Here is a 23331-nt window from a genome sequence, read left to right on the forward strand (position 1 = left end):
CTTTAACAGTCATTAATAATAAAATTCCTATTGTATTACTATTTTTTAAATGCATTATTAATTAAGATACCCAAGTCCATTGTCTGTATCATGATTGTTTCCAAGTAGAAGGCAAACCACAAAATAGAAATGGCAAAAATAAGACACAAAAAAAAACAAATGATACACAACAAAAAAAAACATAATTTTGGAAGTGTTTAGCTATACCTGCGAGCTATGCCTTTCAGTGAAGGAAAGTATTTCTGATGCAGAGTTTTTGTCATGTAGTCTGGTTAGGGAAGAAGGCGCAGAAAGAGAGGCATGTTTAGGGCTGGAATGTGTTTCCTCTGTCTCGCCAGAATCTTTGTCTATGTGGCTACCTTTTTTAAGAAAGTTTCTCTTTGTTGGTGTTGGTTTAACGCGTTCCTCTGATAGAGAAGCACTGACACCAGGTGCTGAAAAAAAAAATTCTATTAAAATATTATGAAAATAACCATAAACTATCTAGGAGTTATTTTATTGAAATTATACATATACACATTTATACTTAACATTTTTTTTTCTCCATGTTAATATATTCTGTTATACCCCGCTAAATGGTTACAATATGGATTACTCTATACACCAACCATAGATACATAGTTAAAAAATAAGACAAAATCAATATTCAATTTTGTCACATCTTTAAAACATTGGGGCTTAATAGAATCTTATCACAAAGCCTGACATAAACTGTAAAAAGTTAGGCAATAATGTGCAAAAATACCAGAAAGACATATTGAAATGTGCATCAGTGTTTTACTGCCATCTAGTGCTAACATGGGAACATACAGAAACTAAGTTTATATTAGATCATTTAAATCAAACAGTACAGTGTAGACATGTACTTGAGATATCTGAACTATGCAGGATCATTTATTTCAAAGAAACAGCAATTGAGAAATAAGAAAGAAAGCACCCAATTTCAACTGTAAAATAACAATGATCTTGAAGTGATTTGAGATGCATATGAATGTTTAATTTGCATTCAAATGTATATAGAATATAGAATGCACACCATTACAATCTCAAAAAAATATTTACATTTTTATTATGTACATAAAGTACCAAAATGAAAACATATAAGAAAAAATGAATATAAACACAGTAACAGAAGTAAAGGCAGATACAATAAAATAATAGTAATAAATTACCACAAAAAACCTTACAAGCCTCAGACAGAAACACGAGTCACCAAACCCCCCTTTGGTGCCGAAACGTTGGGGGGTTTGGTGACTCGTGTTTCTGTCTGAGGCTTGTAAGGTTTTTTGTGGTAATTTATTACTATTATTTTATTGTATCTGCCTTTACTTCTGTTACTTTGTTTATATTCATTTTTTCTTATATGTTTACATTCTGGTACTTTTTTGTACATAAAAAATTTTTAATATTTTTTTTGAGATTGCTATGGTGTGCATTCTATATTCTATATACATTTGAATATTTAAAGCACTTGAGGGAGCGCTTATATGGTTTGCACCTGGCTGTTTTTTATTGTTTTGTCTCTCCATGTGCTGCTGTTTTGAGAATGTTTAATCTGCATTAACATTCTCTTTACCTACTTCAAACCGCCTACCTCTGTGTATGTACAGCAAATTGGGTATGAAATAAATCTGCTTTTTTATCTGCTAGTTAGCTAGTTCACACAGAAAATCGAGTGTGCAGCTGTATTATTATGCACTTTACCACACTCATCCATATCTTATAGTTTCCTCCAATGCATATTATATTTGAGGACATGCTGGTGAGTGCCGCAAAATGGATCATGCATATGAAATGGATGCCACAAGGGTGTCGCACATGATATGGTAATAATGTCATAATTACCATAATATATAAATATAAAAGTAATAATAATAATAATAATAATAATGAGTACCATGTGTATACCTTCCAGAATTGAAAGGTAGGATTGTGGGCTAGGGGTTGTGGCATGCCTCTAGCAATGCTGTACGTCAGCCTCATGTACTTGCATGACAAATGGACCAGTAGCCAGTCCTGCTCATGGTAGTCCATGGGCACAGAAAACATGATTTACTTATGTGGGCTAAATGTAAAGACTTTAATTAGGGCACCAGAAGAGCACTTAATAAAGATGTGCTCACATCTTGGTGACCCGTCTTTGATTTCACCAGAAACTGGGCAACATATATCAAACTCTGGAGAGAGGGACAGGATCTAAAATCGGAACTGTCACAATAGAACTAAGACGGTAAGGAGATAAGCACTGGGGTACCTGTTAATATGCGAGTATTGCACGGGTTATCTAGATGTAGTTACCTTGCCATGTGCAATACAAGATCTGGATCCAAAACTAGACAAGATTTTTTTAAACCTTTATATAAAGTATCCAAAAATGTTACTTGTTTATTAACAATATTCAATACCTGCTTAATATGACTTGTATGGTTCTAAACTAACAATATATCAGCAGAGATAGGTCAATGTGCATGAACATACACTCAATCAGCAAATACTCACGACTTGCCTAAATTCACTCATGGAACCCATGACATCGAAAGAGAAGAAGTTTGGAGGTATGTGTGGTAACTTAGTTTGAAAAGAATATAAAGTCCAGTCCCTCTGCAGCTGCTCTAAATAATGCAGAATTGAACTCCAAATTCATTATTCTTCCAATCATGTTTATGTTTGGATGGAAACTTCTGCCTTATTTGAGCAGGGGAAGACAAGATGGGTTGTGTGTGCGCTAATAGAGGAAGGCTATTATAAATATATGTTTTTTGTTTCTGTTCACCTGAAAGGTTTCCTCATTTATTTGTAGGTTGCGATATTCCCCTTGTACAGCACCACAAAATATGTTGGTACAATAAATGATAACAAGGAAATAAGCAAAAGAGAACAAAGAAATAAGGAAAAATGGTCCCCCAGCTTTGACATTTGTGTATTCAACCTGGTGACATTTGTGTATTCAACCTGGTGGCATTTCAGGAAAAGGATTTTCCTAAATAGGTCTCTAGAATGCAACAACAATGTCTGCATAACACTGATATATTGCAGTAGGATGAATAAATATTCACTATTTGATACGGTTACTTGCTAATAAACCCGTAATAAAACAAAGAAAAAGAAAATCTTAAACAAATTAAAATGTTTGAAAAAAGGTTCTTACATGAGGAAGGTGATTTTGATCTGATTTCTCTTGGTTTTGGTGTTGGCTTGTTCTCATTGTCATCTAAAATTCTTAATTCTTTACTCTTTTTGTGTGGAAATTTCAGCTGACTATTTTCATTATTGTCTGTGGTTTTAGCCGATGGACCATCTTGCATATTAATATCATTTTTATTTTTCAGAAATGACACCTTCTTTGGGAAATCATCACTCTCATCATCTGAGATTGGGAATCTGCGAAGAGTTTTCTTTGCTGTTGATTGAAATGTTTTTTTGTCATCTGACGATTCATTTAAGCTATCTGAAAAAAAAAAATATTCAGACACTAAATGGTTTGGAAACGGTAAGCATAATATCAAAACAACTATGGTGCAAGGAAGCTATGGGTAAAGTCCCTTTGGTTTGACAAAATTTACGGTTGCTTAGAGTAGATTTTTCTCCATGTTTCATCAACGATGATTTACATCTATGCTCAACAAAGATATAAATTAGATTGTCTTTGAAATGGAAAAGTATTGTTTACATTGCTTGAACACCTGTGATATCCATTTTCAATATATCTGGTATACTGTTGTAAACTAATAAACATTATACAAATAAATAGATAAATAAATACATTTGGATTCCCTTAGTCCACCTACCCTGCATCTGGTGTTACAATGAGAATTTCAAATCCCTTTCTATAAATGGCAATTCAGTGGCATAGAAAGTGTTGCAGTAATTTTGCAAAAGCCAAATCCAGTACTCACCATATATCAGTATATAGGAGGACGTGAAATCATGCAGTGCAATAGCCAGGTTTATGATACTTTGCAGGGAATCCCCTGGGGTTTTTTTTTAAAAAACAATTTGAATACATTTATTATGCCCTAAATAATCAACACATCCTGCAAGGGCTTCTTGTTTAAAATATTGCTGATGTCTACTATATTCTTGCTCTTTTCTTTATTACTCATCCTTTAAACTTTTAACTGATAAATGTAATGCAGCTCAACATTTTACACACTACAAATATCTATTCACTAATTCCATGTTTTAGGCGCCAATTCAGCAATACATGATTACATACTTTCCTATATAAAAAAAAACTGAATTTGCCAGATCTTCAGTCCTCCTAAATCAGAAGTCCATTTTAATGGTGATTCAAAAAGTATATGTTGAAAAATAAAGCATTTATATCTATACTTAGACCTTTTGTGTTTTAAAGAACTTCCTTTCCAATAAACAAGCACCTTATACTATATACTTTCTATATAATAGAACATCAAATGACAGCAGCTCTACTAGGATATGCTATGTACACAAAGTGCCAAAATAGTGATTTAAGGACAAACAAAGGTACAGCAAATATTTTGGAGTTCAATGCTTCACTAGTGCTAATGGCCTGAAGGGTTGATCACCAAAACATTTTCTGTACCTTTGTATGTTCTTCAAATAAATCATTATTGTAGCACTTTGTGCACATAGCATTTCCTAGTAGTGCTGCTCTCATTGTTCCCTTTATTTTACATTCTGTATTGTACCCCTGATCACGCAACAGGGGCTGGAGTTGACAGCAGCATGGAGGAATCTTTTGTTAAATATTTTTTCAGGCTTGTTTAAAACTTTACCTAAATTACACTGTGGCTGTATAGAACATCAATCTAATTTCACATAGGACATACACCTTCCATGATAGTAAATAACACTATACTGATGATTAGTAGCTTAATATTGGTAACATTAAAGTAAATAAATATCTAGTACTAACCATCAGAGTCAAACTCATCAGAATAATCTGAATTTGCGGTTTCTTCTATAGCCTGTTGCCTTGAAACACGAGCATTGAGTGCTCTCTTCAGCTCATCCTACAACAACAAAAAAAAGAATATATAACAATTAAGAATAAATCATACCTTACAAATTATGGAATTAAGACAATTGGACAGGGGGTGGGCCTAAAGAGGTGCGCCAATGATTCCATTGTGTCACCCAGATACCCAGATTGGTGGTCCCACTTGAAAAGGAGGTATACCTGCTCAAAGAAGGGGAGTGTCAGCATGGCTTAATGAATGCCAGATTGACAACTTCCCTGGCCAGCCCCATGTAGTGAAGACCATACACAGAGCGCAAAAATTCTACAATGCATAAACACACACACATAGATCACCAAGTATTGAAGAAAAAAACCTTAAAACAGAATAATGCAAACACAAAGATAAAGCACCGCACTTACAGCAGCAGTAGCTTAGTATCCAACAACTCAAAATACATACTAAAAACAAAGAGAACGTTACCTGCGCTCTGGCCTAAATCCCTATGTACATTTAAACAAAATGGAGGCTCTTTAGTTTTATTCCAATGGCCATTTGAATATAAGCTCATCTGCCACGTCAAGGCAAGCCCCAAAAGGTGAGTCCTACACTAGCCATTAGATTTGCTGAGATCATCCAAGAATCTCCAATGAGACAGGAAGGGGTAATGTTCTCTTTGTTTTTACTAAGAATAATACAAGCATAATTAGTCTTAACCTTATGTTCTAATCTACACTGTGGCGAAACCAACCTCGCCACTGGGCCCTGGAGAAGCCTGTTTGCTAGCCTCCTACCTACTGACTATGGCCCCTGGGTTATTTGGGGCATATTGTACTGTATATTGCTGCTACTGGCCCTTTTAACAGCATCTATGGACATATTGGGACTTTTGGGACTACTGTCCCTTTAAGACTGTGAAGCATATTCAAGTGTACTGCCTGTAATATTATATATGTATTTATAGATGTGTTAAGTTTATCCTGGGTGATTTGTATGCAGCATTCTGATTGTTCGGTAGAATCACTCCATTCAGTATATTGAGTGAAACTACCGAACAACCAGACCACCCAGGAATGAGTGTGCCTCCAATTACCGTTTGCAACAATGTTGCAAACAGGTAATTGGCAATCAGTGCAGTGTGGTCTTTGTCCTCTGGGTGGCCGCCATTCGGGAAACAAACACGTGGCGGCGGCCATCTTAAACTACCGAACAGCGGTGTTTTGCCGTCGAGTGTCTGGAACTAAAATCGGACACTTGACTAGGCAAACACCGCTGAGACCTCCATACTTCCAGAAATTCGTATGGAAACTACCGAATGAACCGCCGTTCGGTAGAAAGAGCCCCATAAACAAGGGAATTCATTCAAACCCTCTCCAGGCTCTATAACACAGGCAATTCGCCTGTTTTCATTCCCTTGTTTGTGACCGACCGCAGGGCCAAAATGCATGGAACTGTTTTCGGATACTTTACCCATGCGGTCGGTCAAATCTTTGGAACCCCATATCTCACGAACCATTCATCCGAATTACTTGAATTTTGGATATGTTGTCCCCCTGAATAAGGGCTATCCAGCGATGCTGGATTTAAAGGTGTACCCCCGGGTTTTGGGGTACATCCAGAACTTGGCTGGAAAAGTGTACCGGATAATTGAGTTTAATGTTATCTGAGGGGAGGGGATGTGTGGGCTGAACCATGTATGTGATTGGTTATTTTATGCCTCCCCCTGGGTGTGGCCTGTATGTGGATTAGTGTAATAAAAGCCAGGCTGGATGAGCCAGTCCAGAGTTCCTGTTTTAACCTCAAAGTGATGTGTCGTCTCATTATTGGGGGAAGGATTTATTGTATGCTGTTCCAGTTGACTGCTAGGGGTACAAGCCTATTCGTATGGTTCCTATTCAATGGTCTACAGCATTCATACGCTTGGGAGAATTTAAAGGTTTCTTGGATTCGGTGATTATGGTGTCTGCCAGAGTGCTTGGAGTCCTCAGGAAGCACTAGGAGCATCCATTAACGGAGGTACCAAGTCGGGGTGCCAGGTGATCCGTTACATTGGTGGCAAGCGGTGGGATGGCGTCCTAGTGCGAGGTAAAGCAGCTCGGAGACACAGTTCGTTTGGATTACAAATTGAGGGCAACGCTAGCAGTCGTGCAGCGCCCCTGGGAGCAGACAAGTATGGAAGGTTCTGGCTCTGGAGATGATTGGCTGGCCGAGGTGAGGCAGCGAGTGGCCGAGTATGGGGATGATATACCCATGGAGACACGCCGGGTGATCTGGAACCAGGTCATGGCTGAGCGAAACACAAGGCTGGACCGAGAATTCCGGTTGGCAAAAGAGAGGAAGTATGCTCAGCAGCAGGAGCGGTACAGCAGCCGAGTAGAGGCTGCATCCGAGGAGGTTAGCCGTCTTTCCCTGAGGCGGCGGGAGGAACCCGAAGTGGGGGTCCTCATAGACTGGTCCTGTGAGGAACCACAACAGGCAGGTAGAGATGGGACCAAGGTCTCTCCACCGGGCCCTTACTCACAAATGTTGCGGGGCCTCACGGATTGGTCCTGGGAAGACCCACAGATGGCAGGTGGAGATGGGACTGCGGTCTCTCTACCGGCCCTACAGGGATGCTGGGCAGTCGGCCCAGATCCCCAGCGGCAGTGTGCGTTACAGGGAGCTGAAAGTGCCGTTCTTGCTCCCCAGCGGCAGTCTACGGTGCAGGGAGAGGAGCCTGTTATCCCCACTCCCCAGCGGTTGAAGGTGTGTAAGGGAGAGGAGTTTGTTACCCCCTCTCCCCACCGACAACCTAACCCACCAAGGGGAGACAGTAAACCCCTCACCAGCGCAGATGGGACCGTGGTCTCTGCGCCCAAGTTACAGGGAGCTGAAGGGGCCGTCCTCCCTCCCCAGCGGCAGTGTGATTTGTTGGGAATTGGGAGCCCAGTCTCCATTCCCCAGCGGCAGTGTGAATTGCAGGGAATTGGGAGCCCAGTCTCCATTCCCCAGTGGCAGGCTGAGTTACAGGGGACAGAGGTAGTTGGTCCTACCCCTCAGCAGCAGAGTGATATGCCGGGAAGGCAGTGTGAAGTGCAGGGAGAGGAGAGCAGCGTCCTCCCTCCCCAGCGGCAGGCTGAGTTGCAGGGGGCAGAGGTAGTTGGTCCTACCCCCCAGCAGCAGCGTGATTTTTTGGGAATAGAGAGCCCAGTCTCCGTTCCCCAGCAGCAGGACACTGAATTGGGAGGAGAGACAGTCGGTCTCCCTCCACAAAGACTGAAAGTAGGCATGGGAGAGGAGATTGTTACCTCCTCTCCCCAGCGGCAGATCATCAATAGGCAGAGTGTTCTAATGGGAGAGGAGATTGTTACCACCTCTCCCCAGCGGCGGATCATCAATGGGCAGAGTGTTCTAATGGGAGAGGAGCTGGTTACCACCTCTCCCCAGCGGCAGCTTAATGTACCAGGGGGAGACTGTAAGCCCCACACCTGTGCAGATGGGACCGTGGTCTCTGCACTTCCAGCACAGGGGGTAGGGACGGTCGGTCCTGCCCCCCCACAACAGGGCTGTTTAGCCAAAGGGGAGACAGTCTGTCTCCAGCAGCAGAGCTGTGTAACTAAAGGGGAGACAGTCGGTCTCCAGCAGCAGAGCTGTGTAACTCAAGGGGAGACAGTCGGTCTCCAGCAGCAGAGCGGTGTAACTCAAGGGGAGACAGTCGGTCTCCAGCAGCAGAGCTGCGCAGCTAAAGGGGAGACAGTCGGTCTCCAGCAACCAGGCTCCAACCAGACTACTCCTGTAGTAGTGCTGGCACCAGGGCAGAGTACCGCTGGTCTCTGCCCACTCAGCAACCCACCAAAACAGCCTACCAGTCCCCCACACAGCCGGGGTGAGGCACCTGGACCTGGACACGTTTTTCCATTACTCAGGTGTAGTAACCATTCATTGTGGGTGGACTGTACTGCTGTTTCTGTTTTGTGGGTGGGCTGCTGGACTAACAAGGGCACTGACCGGCAAGAGGTCAGGTACCCTGTTAGTATGTTTGGAAAAGGGGAGAAATGTGGCGAAACCAACCTCGCCACTGGGCCCTGGAGAAGCCTGTTTGCTAGCCTCCTACCTACTGACTATGGCCCCTGGGTTATTTGGGGCATATTGTACTGTATATTGCTGCTACTGGCCCTTTTAACAGCATCTATGGACATATTGGGACTTTTGGGACTACTGTCCCTTTAAGACTGTGAAGCATATTCAAGTGTACTGCCTGTAATATTATATATGTATTTATAGATGTGTTAAGTTTATCCTGGGTGATTTGTATGCAGCATTCTGATTGTTCGGTAGAATCACTCCATTCAGTATATTGAGTGAAACTACCGAACAACCAGACCACCCAGGAATGAGTGTGCCTCCAATTACCGTTTGCAACAATGTTGCAAACAGGTAATTGGCAATCAGTGCAGTGTGGTCTTTGTCCTCTGGGTGGCCGCCATTCGGGAAACAAACACGTGGCGGCGGCCATCTTAAACTACCGAACAGCGGTGTTTTGCCGTCGAGTGTCTGGAACTAAAATCGGACACTTGACTAGGCAAACACCGCTGAGACCTCCATACTTCCAGAAATTCGTATGGAAACTACCGAATGAACCGCCGTTCGGTAGAAAGAGCCCCATAAACAAGGGAATTCATTCAAACCCTCTCCAGGCTCTATAACACAGGCAATTCGCCTGTTTTCATTCCCTTGTTTGTGACCGACCGCAGGGCCAAAATGCATGGAACTGTTTTCGGATACTTTACCCATGCGGTCGGTCAAATCTTTGGAACCCCATATCTCACGAACCATTCATCCGAATTACTTGAATTTTGGATATGTTGTCCCCCTGAATAAGGGCTATCCAGCGATGCTGGATTTAAAGGTGTACCCCCGGGTTTTGGGGTACATCCAGAACTTGGCTGGAAAAGTGTACCGGATAATTGAGTTTAATGTTATCTGAGGGGAGGGGATGTGTGGGCTGAACCATGTATGTGATTGGTTATTTTATGCCTCCCCCTGGGTGTGGCCTGTATGTGGATTAGTGTAATAAAAGCCAGGCTGGATGAGCCAGTCCAGAGTTCCTGTTTTAACCTCAAAGTGATGTGTCGTCTCATTATTGGGGGAAGGATTTATTGTATGCTGTTCCAGTTGACTGCTAGGGGTACAAGCCTATTCGTATGGTTCCTATTCAATGGTCTACAGCATTCATACGCTTGGGAGAATTTAAAGGTTTCTTGGATTCGGTGATTATGGTGTCTGCCAGAGTGCTTGGAGTCCTCAGGAAGCACTAGGAGCATCCATTAACGGAGGTACCAAGTCGGGGTGCCAGGTGATCCGTTACATACACCATTTAGATTGTGATCTGTTCTTCCAATACCTTTCTTTGTTCGGGTTGTTGCCTTTTAATAAATGCATATACTATTCATAGGGTGAAGTGGTTGACCATCACTAGAATGTGACCTTTATGAATAATATACAGATTGTGTACTTATAACAAATGCAAAAGGAACATTACAGTGTTATGAACACAAACCTGTATTCCTAATCCTATAGTGCTCTTTTTCTTTGTTGAGATTAACGGCATATTTTTTTCAGCACAGAGAAGGCTGCTCGGTCAGCCTCCTGCTTCATGCTGCCTCCTCATAGAGAGGGATTGGAGACTAAAAGACCATGTGCGTCTGCACTGTGCTCCTATTGGAAATTAGCTGTAAGGGAGTTTGACTCAGTTCTCATAGTGGAAGTGCATCTTTTAGCTGTCAGCTAGACAGATACTAGAGTCATATTTAGCACTGCAATAAAAGCATTTCTGTATCTACTAAATGGCACTGCGGGGCTAAAATTAAAGGACCCTCCACTGGTTGTGGCCCATACAGCCTACATACTTTGGAAATTTTGTTACACCTTCACTGTCAATTGAATTTTAATCGCACACATAAGGCTCCTAACAGGCTACGAAGAAAACATAAGAAAATCTAAAATAACAGACTTTGCAGTAAGATAAATTTAAACATTAGATCTTTCGTTACAGGATGTTTGTAGGGAAATTGTGTAGGCCACATGCAGAGAAGGTGTGACTATGGCTGCATAATCAAAGTGCTTTTAACTTCTAGATGGTAGGGAACTGAGCAGGTAGACTACAGGGGCACGATCTATATACAAAAACAAGTCCATTATTTGTCTTAGTGTCACAATTATCCCGACTTAGTATCCTTTATAGTCTGTAAGCTCGCTTGAGCAGGGTCCTCTTCAACCTACTGAAGTTTTTCTTGTAATTGTCCTATTTATAGTTAAATCCTTCCTCTCATAATATTGTAAGGCGCTACGGAATCTCTTGGCGCTATATAAATACCAGCAATAATAATAATAACAACCAGTTTATTTTGTAAATGTTATTTTCTAAGATATTTTATTTGGGTCTAATTCAATAAACAATTGAATGCAAATCGTAAAGTAATAATACAATCATTCAGATATAGATTAGGGCACCATCAACACTTTTTTCAGTCCATGTTTTGAGGTCAACATAAAGACATCCCCCAGAGATCACAGCCTATCATTGTCAACCACATTTGGTTTTACAGAAATACCTTTATCAATGTATCCTACTATACCTGGAAAGATGTCCTTTTTGCAGTCTTTGGGCTTTTGGTGTAGGCTAATGTAGTACTGAAATCCTCCTCTTCACTATCCATATTACTGAAGGAAGATGAAATTCCTGCAAATCAATGATGATAGAGTCCTTCTTGAATATTATCTGAACTCTTTCATGTGTCATCTAATTTTACATGGCGACTGTAATTTAAAACAACCAGTTGTAAATATAGTCAATAAAAACTCTTAAGATTAAAAACTTTGAAAGGCTTGTCATTTCATATATGGACATAACAACATATGTATTTACACACCTGGTGCATGCACTACATGTTATTGCAGTGGTAATTGTAATTTTTCTCTATATTCTGTCCTAATATACTATTTGCAATTGGAAAAAATGGATTTCTGAATGGAACATCCACTAGTATGCAGTACTAGAGAACTTCTAGGGGCTCTTGCACATGTGAGTTCAGGTCAACATCCTCACTTTACTTAACATGCAGTTCAGGAATGACTTTAGGTGGGTGTCTGCAGCCAAAACTCTTCATCTTCATTCTTTTGTCATGCAATGTAGATGTTTACATTTATTGGACAACACTCAACCAGTGGCTGTCTGACTGACAGCAAACAGAGGTGATTGCTCACGTTTAGCGTCACCATGCTGTTAAGGCTTCTCTATAAGAAATATCCGATTGCCTGAGCCTGGTAATTGCAGCACATGCACCATAGGTTCCCCAAGAACAAAAATGGGGTTCCGACAAAGTTTCGTGAAACAAAATGGCCGAGGGCGGCGAGGGAGCACTCTCCCCGGCTCAGCTCCCTCACACGCACAGCAGTGATGCCGGAGTATGACGTCACTCCGGCTACGGCATCACTAAGAGGTGCGCAAGGGAGCAGAGCAGGAAGATCACCTCAGCTTAGTCTCATCCGACGTCCGCATGATGGGGGAGGAACCTAATGCACATGTGCAGCTAGTGCCATGCACACATTAGTCCTTCCCCATAGGAAAGCACTGAACCAATGCTTTCCTCTGAGGATTGGCAAGAGCTGAACGTCATTATGCACAGAGTCAGGACATCCAGCATTATTTTACGGAGTTAAACTCTGTGAAATTCTGGAAGACTGCCACAAGAGGCTTTTTAGGGTTACTACAGTAGAAACATTGTAGGATTAAGGGGGACAGGGACACTGCACAAAGACCACTTTAATGAGATAAAATTAGTCTGGGTACCTATAGGGTGCCTTGAAATAGCTTTTTTACATCTATCCCCAAACACCATACAAGACGTAGTGAAAGGGAAGAGCAATGCATGTTTTATTGAAGGTGATATTAGTCTGTATAGGAAAGTACAAGGGGAGAATAAAACATAGTCAATGACAGAACTTGAGATAGCAACCGATAACAGATTCAATTAAATTTCACCCATTCCTGGAGCTACAGGTGATACTCGAAGAATTAGAATATCGTGCAAAAGTTTATTTATTTCAGTAATGCAACGTAAAAAGGGTAACTAATATATGAGATAGACGCATTACATGCAAAGCAAGATAGTTCAAGCTGTGATTTGTCATAAGTGCAATGATTATGGCTTACAGCTCATGAAAACCCCAAATCCACAATCTCAGTAAATTAGAATATTGTGAAAAGGTGCAATATTCTAGGCTCACAGTGTCCCACTCTAATCAGCTAAGTAAGCCATAACACCTGCAAAGTGTTTCTGAGCCTTTAAATGGTCTCTCAGTCTGGTTCAGTAGGAATCACAATCATGGGGAATACTGCTGACCTGACAGTTGTGCAGAAAACCATCATTGACACCCTCCATAAGGAGGGAAAGCCTCAAAAGGTAATTGCGAAGGAAGTTGGATGTTCCCAAAGTGCTGTATCAAAGCACATTAATAGAAAGTTATGTGGAAGGGAAAAGTGTGGAAGAAAAAGGTGCACAAGCAGCAGGGATGACTGCAGCCTGGAGAGGATTGTCAGGAAAAGGCCATTCAAAAGTGTTGGGGACTTTCACAAGGAGTGGACTGAGACTGGAGTCAGTGCATCAAGAGCCACCACACACAGACGGATCCTGGACATGGGCTTCAGGTGTCATATTCCTCTTGTCAAGCCGCCCCTGAACAACAAACAACATCAGAAGCGTCTTACCTGGGCTAAAGAAAAACAGACCTGGTCTGTTGCTCAGTGGTCCAAAGTCTTCTTTTCTGATGAGAGCAACTTTTGCATCCGTAGAGTGCAGTTATTAGAAATATTGTACGTTTGTTGGCAACTTTAGAACTTTGACAAGCAACACATAGGAAGTCCAGCTGTCTAATCGGGATGACGTAACATCTCTCCCTTTTTTGTAAATTTTTATTGTTTGAGTATTGTTTTCTGTCCTTAATTTAGCCCATTTTTTTATACAAAACTAAAATGCAGCAGGCAGAAAGAAGTTAAGTTTGTGAAAAGTAATTGACAGCTGCAAAATAGTGAGGTCAGATAGCTAGTAGCCCAACCATAAACACCTACAGATGCAAACATCCCAAGTCTCCAGGTAGTTTCGGGAGACTGCCTCATTTTGCATGCGGTTCCTCTGTGAGTGTGTGTATGTGCCACTGTGTATCTCTGTGTATGTGCCACTGTGTGTGTATCTCAGTGCATGTGCCAGTGTGTAACTATGTTTCAGTGTGTATATTTGTGTGCCAGGTTGTCAGTGTATGATTATTATATTTATATAGCACCAACAAAGTCCGTAGAGCTTTACAATGGGTGGACTAACAAACATGTAATTGTAACCAGACATGTTTGATGCACAGAAACAGAGGTGTTGAGAGCCCTGCTAAATGAGCTTAACCCCTTAAGGACACATGACATGTGTGACATGTCATGATTCCCTTTTATTCCAGAAGTTTGGCCCTTAAGGGGTTAAATGCTCGAGTGAGTGGGGTAAAGGGACACAAAAGGTAAGGGAAGTATTAGTATCTGAGCATGTGTGTCTGTATGTCAGTGTATGAATTTCTGTGTCAAGGTGTTCATACGTGTTTGTGGGCTGTGTGTGTCTGTGTGGGGGAGGGTGAGTACGTGCGTGGGGGTGGGTGGCACCGAAGCTGGTGAAGCCACCTCCCCGAAATGCATTTTTGCAAGTTGGGATGTCTGCAGATGGCTATTATCAAGGGTGGGAATTTGTTTTCCATGGTGTTCCATGCTTAGTTTTAGGATATTTAACCTCTCCGAATACAAAATGCTAATGCTAATGTGAGGGTACTAACATGTGCACACTGAACATCCGATGCAGCTATCTGTGCCAGCTGGGCCTGCCGTGCTGGAGAGAATGCTGACAACATGCCTAGATGAAATCTGTGCTGAAAGACTGAACGGAGAGGAGAGGGATGTGAGGCACGTGAGCCCTTCTCTGGGTGCAATTTTCTTCCCACGCTACTGTGTCTCCCAATTTTCGCCCACCTGGGCTAAAAGACATCAGGGATATTTTTTCACTGTATCCGTTACAGAGGCAGAAGATCCTACGCCGCAGCTTTTGCCGCATCCCAATGGGGAAGGACTTGGATTCTGCTGCGAGACTCCAACAGCAATGCTGGCCCTCAACACGGCCTGGGGCTAGAGGGACACCATGTTTCGCCGCCTTCTTGTATCAACTCCGGGTCGCCTCCATATTCCAGAGTCTTGGAGTTGGTTGATGCAGAACTTTCCATCATGGGTTTGCGGCCAATTTCACACATCTGGCCGACATTACCTCCCATTTAGTTGCCCCGTTTTAATTTCTGCTGAGCTCTAATTTTCTGTTTAGTTTACCTATATGATTTATGCACTACTGGTGGGAACTATGCATTACTGCCCTCTAGTGCTTATTTTTGTTCTGTTCGTCTGTATGCCATGGTCGTATTCATTCTGGCTATGTGCCTAAAGTGAATTAACTTTAACCTTATGTAAACTGGCGAAATTTTTCAGAAATAGTGTCTCACCATGTTTCTGAAATTTACCTTGCACATTTTAATCTTTGTCTAGTGCTCAGCTGCTAGGGAGGTCGAACCCAGACATCTTTTTCATGAATACTCTAGTACAGGGGTTCCCAATTAATTTTTTCCTGTGGAACCCTCTGACATAGTGTATCAACATCATTGAACCCCCCAATTTTTGTATGTATCTGTGTGTGTCTGTGTGTCATGGTGTGTGTGTGGGCTGAGCAGCTGGCGTGCAGTCCCTGGGATCTAGTGGGGCTGCTGGGCTGAGCGGCCGGCTAGCAGTCCCTGGGGTCCGGTGGGGCTGAGCAGCTAGCAAGGGAGCAGAGATCTTCCTGCACAGCTCCCTCACGTGCCTCTTAGTGATGCCGGAGTGATGTCATATTCCAGCTCCGGCATTACTACTGTGCGTGCGAGGGAGCTGACCAGGGGAGAGTGCTCCCTCGCCATCCGCGGCCATTTTGTTTCATGAAATTTTGGCGGAACACTGTAGCAGATGGTACAAAAGCTGTCCAAAAAGACTGTAATAATATTGCAATTTGTGTGTTGTTTCTGTTTCTATGGCTAAAATGTATGTGGGATTCGTATGATTGTTCGGTAGTTTCCATCCGTACTCCATACTAATGTAAACTACCGAACCAATAGACCACCCTCGAGAGAAGTGTGTACCTTATTAAGCGTTCACACGTCTCTAACCGCAGGTTAATCGGTACTTTAGTGATATATCTGGGTGGCCGCCGTTCGGTATACGAACACGTGGCGGCGGCCATCTTATGCACGAAAATCTCAGCGATGTTTGGTCGTCGAGTGTCTGGAACTCAAATCGGACACTCGATAACCCGAACACCGCTGAGACCTCCATGGCTCCGTAACTCCCGAACGGGGAGGCTAATCAGCCTCCCGTTCGGTAGGTTCAAAGTACCGAACAAGGTGATTCATACGAATACAAGATTAATCGTGGATGGCAGTATTTTATGTGTGTTTTACCTCCTGAACGAAGACCGACCGCAGGGCCAAAACCCCTGGAACCCTTTTCGAATACCACCTCGTGTGCGGTCGGTCAAATTACACCCTCCACCTAACTCCCGAACCCCTGGTCCGATCTGGGTGAATTTTGGATATGTTAGTCACCCAGATCAGGGCTACCAGGGGGTACCCACAGTATTATTGTAACTGCTTGTTTTGGGGTACATTCAGAACTCTGGGAAAACTACAGTATGTATAATGGGATTAAGTGTCGTACTGAGGGGAGGAGATGTGTGGGAGGTAACTGTTACACTATAGGATACTGTACTGATTAATGTGAATCCCTCCCTTGCATGGGAGACTGTGTGGATTAAAAGTTAGTTCTGCTCCTGATGCTGTGTGTCATCCAGTCATTGTGATCTGTATGGGGATATTCGTGGATTACTTTGTTTGCTGGAATTATTGCTTCATGGTGTTTTTACTACTTGTTCCTGAGCCTCACTGGGATCTATAGTGGAGTTAACCTGTGGAATATCAGGCCTCCACTACAAACACCAATTGGGAAATGCTGCTCTAGTAGACCCAGGATATGACCCACTTGTGAACCTGCCATAGTAAACTCTAATCACTCAGTGGTATATACACCTTTGTTGCGACCTACAGTTCTAGGCTGCAGCTTTCTTATCTATGTTCACTCTACTAGAATTGTATTTCTGAAGCCTTTATCACAGCATAAAAAAGTGCAGTTTTCTTGACTTTCCATGTCATACCTACATTGCTTAATGTTACTCATATTCTTGAAAAATGTCCACAAATACGTGTTTGTTATGCAATGCACTATAAAATAAAGACTGAAAGAAAAAAAATATAGAAAATACTGCCTATAAAGAGAAGTTAGTAAACCTGATGTAACCTAGTCAGCCCACAACTCCATTCTGGACTGACTAAATCGGAATTCTGTGCAAAGTGAGCACAGTGCACTGGCGACAGACGTAATGAGCCTCTGTACTTGGAGGCAGCACTGTGAGCGCAACTGCAAGGAGAAGACTAAGTCACTGGCTCAAACTTTTCCCCTCCATTCAGCCCATAATACCGCCCTTATGCCAGCCTTCCTTAGATTATAATTTATAGTACTTTGGGTAATTCCCTTTCCTTGTCCAGCAATCTACACAACCTTCTGTAAAGGTCCCCCACTTTTCTGATTGAGCACAATTAAGAGGTGAGCAGGCTTTAGAAATGAGATGAGCTGTCACTCAGCTTATCTATCCCCTCATTAACGTTCACACAGAGCGCATGCACTATGTAGTGTTCCCTACACCTCATAAAAAACAGTGGATTTAACTTATCTCTATCAGAATTAGCTGATTGGTGGGGCGCAGCACTCACCACACTTGCATCCAAGGTCCAACAATGCTTCTTCATGAGAAACATTTGATTAGGGATAGGGAACCAGAAACAAGGTGTGACATTGAGTTAGGTGGGAGTGGTTCTCGGAGAACTTGCTCCGGTGCTGGATTCAAGGTAAGTTTACTGTGACACTAAAAGACTATGTAGGCATATAAAGGCTTAATACAGTGTGGTATATTATATTCTGAAATCGGTTTTAGTTTGTAGAGTTGCTTTGTTTGTAAGTTGTATTCAATCATTAAAGCTTGACACTTGAATTCTGTTAGTGCTGCTCAAACATTCTAGCTCCAGGGATGGGTGAAATTTAATCAAATCTGTTATCGATTGCTATCTCAAGTCTGTCATTGACTATGTTTTATTCTCCCCTTATACTTCCCTATATAGACTGATATCACCTTCAATAAAACATGCATTGCTCTTCCCTTTCACTAATTTTTGTATGGTGTTTGGGGATATATGCAAAAAATCTATTTCAAGGCACCTTATAGGCACCCAGACCACTTTATCTCATTGAAGTGGACTTAGTGCAGTGTCCCTGTCCCCTTAATCCTGGAATGTTTATATTGTAGTAACCCTAAAAAGCCTCTTGTGGCTGTCTTCCAGAATTTCACAGAGTTTAACTCCGTGAAACAATGCTGGATGTCCTGACTCTGTGCATAATGACGTACAGCTCTTGCCAATCCCCAGAGGAAAGCATTGAATCAGTGCTTTCCTATGGGGAAGGACTAATGTGTGCATGACACTAGCTGCACATGTGCCTTAGGTTCCCCCCATGGTGCGGATGTCGGATGAGACTAAGCCGAGGGACCTCGGCGCTGGAAAGAGGTAAGAAAATAAGGGATTTTTAACCCTTCAATCAGCGATGGGGGAGCAAACCTATAGGTAATTAAAGACGGACACTATAGTGTAACGAATACATGTTTGTATTCCTGACATTACAGTATTCCTTTAACACTCCATCAGGTTACTGGCTGAGGGTGGTGGAAGAAGTAAAGAGTTGGCAGGAGTACTCCTGGAGGCTGGCTCACAGAGACCCTGTATACAGGTGATTGGACAAATGTTTTAGCAGGTTCGGCTTTTGTGCTCAAGCCGGAGACCAGGCTAACCCTTTCCTGTTACATTTACATTATTTCAAATGCTTTAATAAAATAAAGAAATGCGGGGGAAGGAGGAGTGAAAGGAGGGGGGGAGAATGAAAGGGGGAGGGAAAAAGGGGAGGGGAGTGAAAGGGGGGTTGGATTGAAAAGGGGGGGAGTGAAAGGGGGTGGGAAGTGAAAGGAAGGGTGGAGTGAGGGGGGGGAGTGAATGGAAAGGGGGTGGGAAGTGAAAGGAAGGGTGGAGTGAGGGGGGGGAGTGAATGAAAAGGGGGGGCAGAGTGAAAGGGGGGAGGGGATGTTGGAGTGAAAAGGGGGTGGGAGTGAAAAGGGGGTGGGAGTGAAAAGGGGTGGGAGTAGCTCCACAGTAAGCCATTTAAAGCAGGTTGTATGGGGAGTTACAATAAAGCCGGTAAGTACAGGTTCCGTTTCCCATTATATTGCCTTCTCCCATTACTTCTCCGTACTAACGATCCTCCTGCTCCCCGTGAGGCTCACGAGTAGGATATGGCATGTACTATCTATGTACCGGTACCGGTAAACCTGCCGCACAGCCGGGCTCTCCCTGCCCTTACATTGCCTGCCCCGCGTTACCTGGCGCTCGGAGTGTGCTTGTTCTCTAGTTTCTCCGACTCCCCCTCAGTGTGAAGGTTCCGGGCGGCCTGAAACCATCCAGTATGTTCCCAATCAGGGGATCTGGTGGGAAGCCGTCCTGGTTGCTAAGCAACTACGTAACATTACGTAACTAGTGACGTGCTTACGTGCAAAATGACGCGATACGTTTGTGCGTCGCTGCCGTGGGTGAGTTGGTGTGGCTGTAGGATGGCGGCTGTGCAGGCAGTCTATAGTATAACAGGTTATTATTCAGACTGGCTCTGTGTCTGGCAGGGTGGTCCCCCTCAGAGTGCATCAGCGTTTGTGGCATTGTGACTAGTTAACGCTGTGCATGGTTTGGTTTTACCTATAACTGCCCACCCTCCATGGCCTCACTGGCAAATGTTCCATTTTGGGGTCCGACTGTGCATTCCTCTCATTGTCCAGAACTCACACACAGGAGCTGGACTGCAGTGGAATTCTGTTCCCAACACATTTAAGTTTAGTGCTAGTATTCAGTCTTGTAAAAAAATCCTTAGAAACCCACTTCATGTAAGAGGGGATATCAGTAAACCTATTTCTCACTTGCGTAACTATATCAGACAAAATGCAATTGGCATAAATATTCATTTCAAGTCAAAATATTTTTATTCAGATAAGTAACGCGATACTATTACTTTTTTTCTTGTAATCTCTCCCACCCCTATTCATTTAGATGGATTTTGAAAACATTTCCAGGTCATCTATTGTGGTGGCTTAGCTATATGCTCACCAGTATTAATACCGTATATACTCGAGTATAAGCCGACCCGAATAAGCCGAGGCCCCTAATTTTACCCCAAAAAACTGGGAAAACTTATTGACTCGAGTATAAGACTAGGGTGGGAAATGCAGCAGCTACTGGTAAATTTCTAAATAAAATTAGATCCTAAAAAAATTATATTAATTGAATATTTATTTACAGTGTGTGCGTATGAATGCAGTGTGTATGAGTGCAGTGCGTGTTTGTATGAGTGCAGTGTGTGTATATGAATGAAGTGTGAGTGTGTGTGATGCAGTGTGTGTTTGTGTTGATGGGGGTGGGCATTTTGATTGTTATATTATTAATTATTTTATTAATTATTATTTATTTTTTGTAATTATTATTATTATTTTTTTCGTCCCCCCTCCCTGCTTGCTAGCTGGCCAGGGAGGGGGGCTCTTACTCCCTGGTGGTCCAGTGGCATTGGTAGTTCAGTGGGGGGGGGGAGGGGGGCTGTCAGAGCTGTAACTTACCTGTCCTGCAGCTCCTGTCAGCTCCCTTCTCCTCCGCGCCGTCCGGTCAGCTCTTCTGTCAGCTCCCACTGTAAGTCTCACGAGAGCCGCGGCTCTCGCGAGATTTACACTGGGAGCTGACCGAGGTGCTGAACGGACGGCGCGGAGGAGAAGGGAGCTGACAGGAGCTGCAGGACAGGTAAGTTACAGCTCTGACAGCCCCTGTCTGTATTATGGCAATGCAAATTGCCATAATACAGACTATTGACTCGAGTATAAGCTGAGTTGGGGTTTTTCAGCACAAAAAATGTGCTGAAAAACTCGGCTTATACTCGAGTATATACGGTATTTGGATTTACTGTGCTAAAAATCCAGAGTTTGCTAAATAGCACTGCCTGTGTGACATGACTTTATACGATATAAACCTTCCAGATATTTTGTTAAAGGAACACTATGGCATTAGAAATACAAATATTTATTTCTAATTAATATATCGTTCTTCGCTGAGATTTTAGTTGTGATTATCTCTGCCAATCTTAAAGGGAAACACTAGGAGGCGAGTGCACATGCAAGCAGAAAACTGAACCAATCAGAATCTTCATATAGAGATGCAGTGACTCAATGGGAAATGTTCTGCTTCTCCATGCGGTGCGTGGAGATGCTAATTGCATGGTTTGCAGGACCTCTTCCAGTTAGTAAATACAGATAGGAATAGAATATCCTACACGTACTAGGAGATCACCTTAAAGATAGCTAGATACAATAAATGTATTAGTTAATATCCCAAAAAGTTCACGCTTGTGGTAGACATAAATGAAATAAAATAAAAAAACGGACAAAATACTTAAACTTTAAAAATTCTAAATTGGAAATAGGCATATGGATCTAGCATAGATACTCTAAGGCTAAATCTATACATATGACTTTAGAATCCCCTACTTTCTTGCATGGGTGGATACAAACAGATGCAGATAAAAATGCAATAAAGAAACCCAACAAAATTCCACTTATCAGGGGATTATTGTCTAAACGGTGGGTTGGTGAGACAACAAGAAAAAGAGTATGAGAAATTCTTTAGACAAAACTACTTATTGGTATCAAACTCCTCTCATAGGGATATTGGGCTAGTACTTTTTTTTTTTTTTAATTCTTTATTTTTGGTATGCAGGAAGTTACAACAGTACCTGTGTCGCCACAACAGCATTGACAGGCTCGATTTTTGTAGACATATGATAGCATTATTGTGGCAAGTTGGGTGTGCATACATTTTTTAAATGATAAAGGTTGGACAATAACGTCATACGAAGTTGTGGCAGAGTTAACAGCTCTTTTACATTTTAGGTATAACAGGTTTAGTACACGGTGATAAAACTTTATAACTGAGCTATACATGCGTATTTAAGTAAGTCTGCTACGATTAGTAAGTTACAAGCTTATATAAAATTATGTCAGGTGCAAATTACTCCACATTGTTTAAGATTACCCACCAGGGGGCAGCGAGTCACTGAGCTAGCCAGAGTTGGCATTCATACAGGTTTATGCAATTTTAGCTGTTATCTATGCAGGTTAGCAGTGATACTTTCTATTGCATTAGAATCAAGGATAATAAGAGGAGGGGTATGCTAGACTAAAATAATATACAGTGCTCTGCTAGATTTTAAGTACATATATAGTGATATATATATATGTACAGCCGCTTAGCTATTCCTGCCGCTGCGCTGGGTCGGCTGGCATCCTGGCCACCATAAAGTCCCTTATATTTCACGCTGGTTACTTAATTGCTTCGGGACTTGCTAGCCAGATGTGTTTATTTTATGTTTCTTCCAGCTTCAGCCTTGGGTGTAAATACTGCCTGCGTGCTGTGTCCGCTGCTTTGTGTGGGCAGAGTGAGGGTCCAGTTAAAGTCCCCTTGGGGCCGCTGGCGGTGCTTGGGGGTTGCTAGCAGAGGTGTTTTGCTGGGCAGATGGCCCCCCGGACGGGAATGGTCGCTGCTTGGTAACCCGTCCCCTCGGTGCTGCTGCTGTCTCCCGCACCTTCCAAGCGCCTGTTGCACGCTTGCTTTGGGGGCATGTGTGGTTGCGGGGATTAGCACGGACATTACTGCTTCCCTGTGTGGCGGGATCTTCTTTCAGAAGCTGATTTATGAGGAAAGGGCACTGGGAGGGAGGTTTTACCTTCATGCAGTCGGCGCACGTGGCGCCCGCCATCTTGGAGGCATCGATCTTGCTCCCTGCCTCAAATGCAGAATCCCGCCCATAGCCACCAGGTGAGGACCGGGATCACCCCCCCCGGTCCATAGGGGGGGGAACGGAGCCGGGTCCGCGCCGACCAGTGCTTTTGGTCGGGCTCTGTGGTGCAGGGTAGCGAGGCAGCGGCCGTCTGCCTCGCTCACCGCCGGAGAAGGCCCGGGTTAGGGCACCATGATCCTCTCCCCTGGGGGACTGTAGCTCAGCGAGCCAGCCTCTCCCCAGGTCCAGCTGTACCTCGGCACTGGGCGTCTGTGCTGTCGGTCTGTCCAA

General features: G+C 43.0%; 1 protein-coding gene across 1 annotated transcript in view; it reads right to left on the bottom strand.

Annotated features, from left to right (window-relative positions):
* Nucleotides 1-19671, bottom strand: part of MAP9 (microtubule associated protein 9) — a 64079-nt gene extending 44408 nt beyond the window's left edge. The window contains exons 1-5 of the mRNA XM_063460101.1: nt 19559-19671; nt 11558-11738; nt 4898-4994; nt 3149-3448; nt 208-434 (exon numbers count right to left, since the gene is read on the bottom strand). Of these exons, the coding sequence (XP_063316171.1) occupies nt 208-434; nt 3149-3448; nt 4898-4994; nt 11558-11638 (705 nt within the window). The 5' untranslated portion in view covers nt 11639-11738; nt 19559-19671. The remainder of the gene's footprint in view (nt 1-207; nt 435-3148; nt 3449-4897; nt 4995-11557; nt 11739-19558) is intronic.
* Between the last annotated feature and the right edge of the window lie 3660 nt (nt 19672-23331).

This window comes from Pelobates fuscus, chromosome 6, assembly GCF_036172605.1.
Source record: "Pelobates fuscus isolate aPelFus1 chromosome 6, aPelFus1.pri, whole genome shotgun sequence".
Taxonomy (NCBI): domain Eukaryota; kingdom Metazoa; phylum Chordata; class Amphibia; order Anura; family Pelobatidae; genus Pelobates; species Pelobates fuscus.